The sequence below is a fragment of the Coloeus monedula genome (assembly GCF_965178545.1).
Source record: "Coloeus monedula genome assembly, contig: HAP1_SCAFFOLD_80, whole genome shotgun sequence".
NCBI classification, from domain to species: Eukaryota; Metazoa; Chordata; class Aves; order Passeriformes; family Corvidae; genus Coloeus; species Coloeus monedula.
In genome coordinates this window covers 330,634-336,609 of record NW_028120818.1, presented here as the reverse complement: position 1 = coordinate 336,609, position 5,976 = coordinate 330,634, and the positions used below count along the sequence as shown (strand labels likewise).

At 51.5% G+C, this 5,976-nt stretch overlaps 1 protein-coding gene across 1 annotated transcript; it reads right to left on the bottom strand.

The window, feature by feature from the left end:
* Positions 1–4,621: 4,621 nt before the first annotated feature.
* On the bottom strand, positions 4,622–5,470 carry LOC309585617 (olfactory receptor 14J1-like; the record flags this gene model as incomplete). The annotated part of the gene is made up of 1 exon (XM_082303553.1): positions 4,622–5,470. One exon carries the CDS (start codon positions 5,468–5,470, stop codon positions 4,622–4,624), a length of 849 nt encoding a protein of 282 aa, XP_082159679.1.
* Between the last annotated feature and the right edge of the window lie 506 nt (positions 5,471–5,976).

Here is a 5,976-nt window from a genome sequence, read left to right as displayed (position 1 = left end):
CTGAGACAGTCCGGCCAACACGAATATCCCTAATACAGATCCAGGGCTCTGGTATAACAGCCACCCCAAAAAGCCATAGTTCCAGCTACCTTTCCTTTCTTTGCATCATACCAGGAGGAATCAAAAGGAATGAAACCTATTTCATTTATTATTACAGGTGAGAACCCCTCTAAGGACATAGGAAGAGAAGTTGTAGTTTGTAACCTTGTTCTCCATCTAGAAGTAAAACAGGGGCTGGTGTGAGGCAACGAGGGCAACAGAGAAAAGAAACTGAGGGATGTGAAGCCAAATTTTCAAGCATTCCAGGCAATCACACCACTCAGGGACAGTCTACAGCTCAGCAAATCACATGCTGGAATGCAGTGGAGTATGGAGTAGGGCAATAGGGAACTGCTGAACAAAATAGGTGCTACAGCCTCTTGTGCTCAGGCTCTTAGCCCAAAGTATGTTCCAGCTCCAACTGAAGGGCATTCTGAAACAGAAGAGCACTGACCTTTTGATTTTGGCAGTTCACAGTTCTCAGACAGCAGAACGTCTGTGGCTCCTCTCATCATTATTTTTGCTGTTTTCACTACTGGCCATCAAGTTTCCTGCAGTAGCCATCCATGAACCCCGGATCACTACTACATTAATAACACAGAACATGGCTCTCAGAGTGCATTAGTGAGGTACCAAGAGAAAACCCAAATGATGATCCTCCTCACTGAAAAGGTAACAGACAAAAAAAATAAAAGTGTGAAAATACTTTTTAAAAGATGGCTGAAATGAGGCAAATTCTTAAAATTAAGTAAATGTCTGAAATGAAATTTAAGCAAATTTAACTGTTGCAAAGTATTCTGAATACACATACAGTACAATATACTAGAGTCCAGAATTAGAAAAATTTCCAGTCATGGAAATATGGGGTAAGGGATATGTTTATTTGGAACAATGAGTTCAGCAGAGGTCTCTTTGCTACAAATATCTTGAATTTAATTCTTCTGCCTTGATACAATCTCCTGAGAAAATAAAAAAATAAAATAAAAATCCTACAGGAAAAACTTGTGTTGGGTGCAATCTCTTCACTCATACCTGATACAAAAGTCTAATTTATTTTCTTGATTTATTGTCTTAAGGCGAATGAATTAATTATTCTTCCACTCAGAAGTCTATGGCATCAATCCTTGAGTTGAATCAGAGAAAATTCAATCTCTCATGAGTTCCCACTCCATTTATTTTTCTTGTAAGTGTTCTGTTTTGTTGAAGTGAAAGCTCCTCTGGACTCAGGCCCAGAGGGAAGCCAAAGCACAGGGGTTGAATTAAAACCTTTGGACAAGCTGAGATACATGAAGTCACACCAAAGTGAAATAGAAATACAGATTTTTTAACCTTTAGTAGAAATATATGCTAAGTGCCTTAAACATTGAAAAGTTGCAGCAGAGACCTTAAACACAGTTCTTACTGCAGCAGGGTTACCTTTTCACAGAATTCTTTACTTTAGACAAAATATGGATAGAATGACACTGTTCACATTTTTTAGATAGAGCATTCACGTAAACAATAAGAGCTGATAGAAACTGCATCCACAAATCTGTGTAATACCTGTGTAACACTGGTGTGAGGCTTACGACTGTTAGAATTAGACCAGGATCGGTTAAGAAAAGGAAAACTGGAATCGTGTGTTACTCTTATTGGTCAATTAACAAATCTAATCCACACTTCTGCAAGAAAAAATGTAGAGTATAGAGCATATAGAGCATATAGAGCATATAGAGCATATAGAAGAAGAAGAAGAAGCTGTTTTTGCCTGTTGTTGCTGTTGCTGCTTGCCTTTATCATGTAACCCCCTTCGAACTCTGCCTTCAAGAAAGCTGTGAGACTATGAAATACAGAACTCAGCAGAACAGCAGCCTCCTCTGCTCTCTCACCCTGGTCCGGGAAGGAAGGGTACCCCGTCCAAAGCTCAACAGCGCAGAGCCCCAAGGCTGCTGTGGGCAGCAGGGCCCAGGGGCCGTTCCCACCCGCAGCGCTCCTGTCCTGGGCTGGGCCTGCACAGGGGCTGGGGCACCATGGCTGGGGCAGCGGGGCACAGAGGGGCCACGGAGCCGCTGCCGGGGCTGACAGCAAGGCCAGGGACACACAGGGAATTTCTGGGCATTGCCTGCGCTGGGCAGGGCTGAGTGTGGGGAAGGCAGAGCTCAGCTGGCCTCGGTGGCTGCAGGAAAAGCCGAGAGCCCGAAGAGCCCCCGTGGCTGTGCTGGAGAGCAAGGCTGGAGGAGGGAAATGCGGGGCTGCTGCGGGATGGGGAGGGGGATTGAATTCCAGCAGGCACCGACGGGGGGCTGAGAGACTCAAGGGCTCCTTGGCCTGAGCCTGTCCTGGAAAGGTCTCTCAGCCCTCTGTGCCCATGAAGGGCTCCAAGGAGGAGCAGAGCTCATCTTGGCAGGACCCTCATGGAATCCCTGAGGGACAAATGCCAGTGCCTGCCCAGCCTTCCCAACGTCCCTGACACCAGAGGCCTTTTCCACATCCCTCGGTTCCAGGTCAGTGCCCAGAACACAGCACAGCCTGTCCAGGTCCTGGGGGCGATTCCCAAGGGAGGCAGCTGTGATTTCTCCCCACAGACCCACCACTCCGGTGTCTCTCTGTGCAGCCCTTGGCTGTCCTGAGCACTTTCCCTGGAGCCTCCCTGCCCTGGACGTTTGTCTGCATGCAGTTCTCAGCACAGCCCAGCAAAGAATTCAGGTGCTGTGAAAAGTGAGGTTCACTCTCCTGTTAGAATTTAAAGAGTTTAATATAAAGACAATAAGAGACACGTAAAATAAAGCAAAGGGATAACGGCCGGGTGCCTTGGCGCTCTGCCAAGAGCACACCTGATGCCCGAGGTGAGTCTCTTTTATACCATTTTTACTGTCTGTTCTCTATTCATATTAAAACTTTTCCAGGAATTGATCTGCATGGCCACTCCTTGGGTCCGCCTTTTTAGAGCATGCGTAGTCTTCTGCCTTGTGGTTTTATTTCTTTTGATTCTTGGGGTTGGGCCCGCTAGGTAAGAGTCGATGGTGGGGTGGATCTCTTAATTCTCCAGACAGTCAGGGCTGATTGCAGCTTTGGGCCTCTTTGCCCCCCGGGCAGAGCGGTGATAGCAGCTCTCGGACCCTCCTGGCTGCCCGTTCTCCGGGCGGAGCAGCCTTTGGGCCCTTTTGTTCTCTGGACAAAGTGTTGATTAGCAGCTCCTTGGGCCTCATCCTCTGCTCCCTTGGAGGTTATCTTACTTGCTCACACTTGCTAACATTCTTGCTAAAACGAGAGAAAACTACATCCACACAGCAAAAAGCATTTCTAACATTATATAATATCTACTTTAATACTTTGCGAGAAGCCAATACTATAATATATGTTTATAACAGGTGCTTTCCCAGAGGACATTACTCTGGGAGTGAAGTGGCCTCAGGGCACAGTTTGTGCCCCTGGAATTGTGCCAGCCCCGAGTGCTGCTGATGGTGTTTGTGCTCACTCGGGTTCATCTCCCCACACCCACTCGATGCACTGCTGAAGGCTCCTCAGGACACAGCAAACACGGACTGCTGGCCTGGTCACTTGGTGTCCCTCCGTGCAGGGACAAACAACCTCCTGCAGGGGAGGGCAGAGGCCAGTGCTGGGATTGCTGGTGGCAGGGGCTGGTGTGGGACACTTGCCCTGGGCACCTTCCCAGGCTGTGCCCGGAACAAAGGCACAGCCCAGGCCCTGCTCTGCTGCTCCCTCAGGTCCATCCCAGGAGCTCTGGCAGTGCCAGGACACTGCTGCCTGCCCCCCCTGCACACTCCCCCCTGCCCCTGGGCACTGGGGTTTGCTTTGCCAGGGCATTCCTGGGGCACATTCCTGGCAGCAGCTCTGGAGGAGAGCGAAGCCTTCCTGCCCTGCCCCCAGGAGATGCCCTTTGCTGATGGAGCTGCTGTGCTGGAGCCCGGCTGTGTCCCAGCAGTGCCCGTGGCCTGTCCCTGCCTGTGCTCACAGCACGGACACGCAGCAGGACAGTGACCGAGCTGCCCGAGCACTCCGGCCTTGCACCCTCAGAAGGGCTGGGAAAGGGAGTGTGGAGCTGGGAAGAGCAGAGGTGGGAAGAGGCTGGGCCATTGTCCCTGGCCGTGCTGCTGTGCTGGGAGTCTCTTCCCTCCAGCTCTGCCCACAGGCACTGCCCCTGCAGAGCCAGAGAAGGGCTGAGGAACAAACCTTGGACACAAAGGTCAGGGCAGCCCCTTGTTTTGATTCAAATGCACAGGGAAGAAGCCTCCTGAAAGTCTTTGTGTTTCAAAAGAAAGGTAGATGTTCATGCAGAAATGCAAGGAGTAGTACTACAGTACTTTATAAAAAGCAGAATAACACCAGAAAAAGAATAAGAAAAAGCACCAATGAAAATATGGACAAAGAGGAAAAAGAGGCCAAGATTGTAAAGAGTTACATTCTGAAGGTTCTGGAGCAGAAAAGAGAGAGTTTATTGCTTCTGAGAAGCATCCCAGTCATCATTTTCCTCGCATGGCAGAAGGAAATAGAAAGATTTTAACTTGTGAAAAGTATCCAGTCCTCACTTTCCTCAGGGCATCCCTGAGCTCCTGGTTCCTCAGGCTGTAGATGAGGGGGTTCAGGGCTGGAGGCACCACCGAGTACAGAACTGACAGGGCCACATCCAGGGATGGGAGGAGATGGAGGGGGGCTTCAGGTGGGCAAACATAACAGTGCTGAGGAACAGAGAGAGCACGGCCAGGTGAGGGAGGCACGTGGAAAAGGCTTTGTGCCGGCCCTGCTCAGAGGGGATCCTCAGCACAGCCCTGAAGATCTGCACATAGGAGAAAACAATGAACACAAAACAGCCAAACACCAAACAGGCACTGACAGTGATGAGCCCAAGTTCCCTGAGGTGGCAGTGTGAGCAGGAGAGCTTGAGGATGTGTGGGATTTCACAGAAGAACTGGCCCAGGGCATTGCCCTGGCCCAGGGGCAGGGAAAATGTATTGGCCATGTGCAGGAGAGCGTAGAGAAAGGCACTGGCCCAGGCAGCTGCTGCCATGTGGGCACAAGCTCTGCTGCCCAGGAGGGTCCCGTAGTGCAGGGCTTTGCAGATGGACACGTAGCGCTCGTAGCACATGATGGTGAGGAGGAAATCCTCTGCTGAGAGGAAGAACAGAAAGAAAAACACGTGAGCAGCACATGCTGAGTAGGAGATGTGGCTGGTGCCCCAGAGGGAATTGTGCATGGCCTTGGGGACAGTGGTGCAGATGGAGCCCAGGTCGGTGAGGGCCAGGCTGAGCAGGAAGAAGAACATGGGGCTGTGCAGGTGCTGGCCGCAGGCTCCGGCGCTGATGATGAGGCCGCTGCCCAGGAGGGCAGCCAGGGAGATGCCCAGGAAGAGGCAGAAGTGCAGGAGCTGCAGCTGCCGCGTGTCTGCCAATGCCAGCAGGAGGAAGGGGCTGATGGAGCTGCTGTTGCACATTTTGAGCCTCTGGCCATGGAGTGCTGTTGAAGGAGGAGACAGTGAGGAGTCAGGAGAGACTTTGCTGAGCAATGTCCAAGCCCTTTCTCCTGGCCCTGCCCCCCAGTTTTCCTTTTCTCAGAGCCCTTCCCTCAGCCCCGTGCCTGGAGCTCTGCTGGGATCTGGCCCCATTGCTGTGACGAGCAGGGGCTGTGCCCATGGACAGTGAGGAGTCAGCTCTGCTCTGCTTCAGCGGGGACATGGGAATGGGGACAGGGGCCGGTCCTGGGGCTGGACTCCATCAGCCCAAAGTGCTCCTGAGGCAGAGGAGCTGGGCAGCATCTCCTGTGCCAGGGCTAAGGAACGGTGACGGCCAAAGGCACTTTGAGAGGGTTTCCTGCTGTGCCCAGGGAGAGCAGAGAGAGCTGTGCAAGGCAAGAGCATTGGCTGTAACTCAGAGAAGGGTGAGGGAAGCTGCTCTGTCGCTCCATCTGTCCCCAGCTGCCCCTCCTGAGATCGAGGGCAGT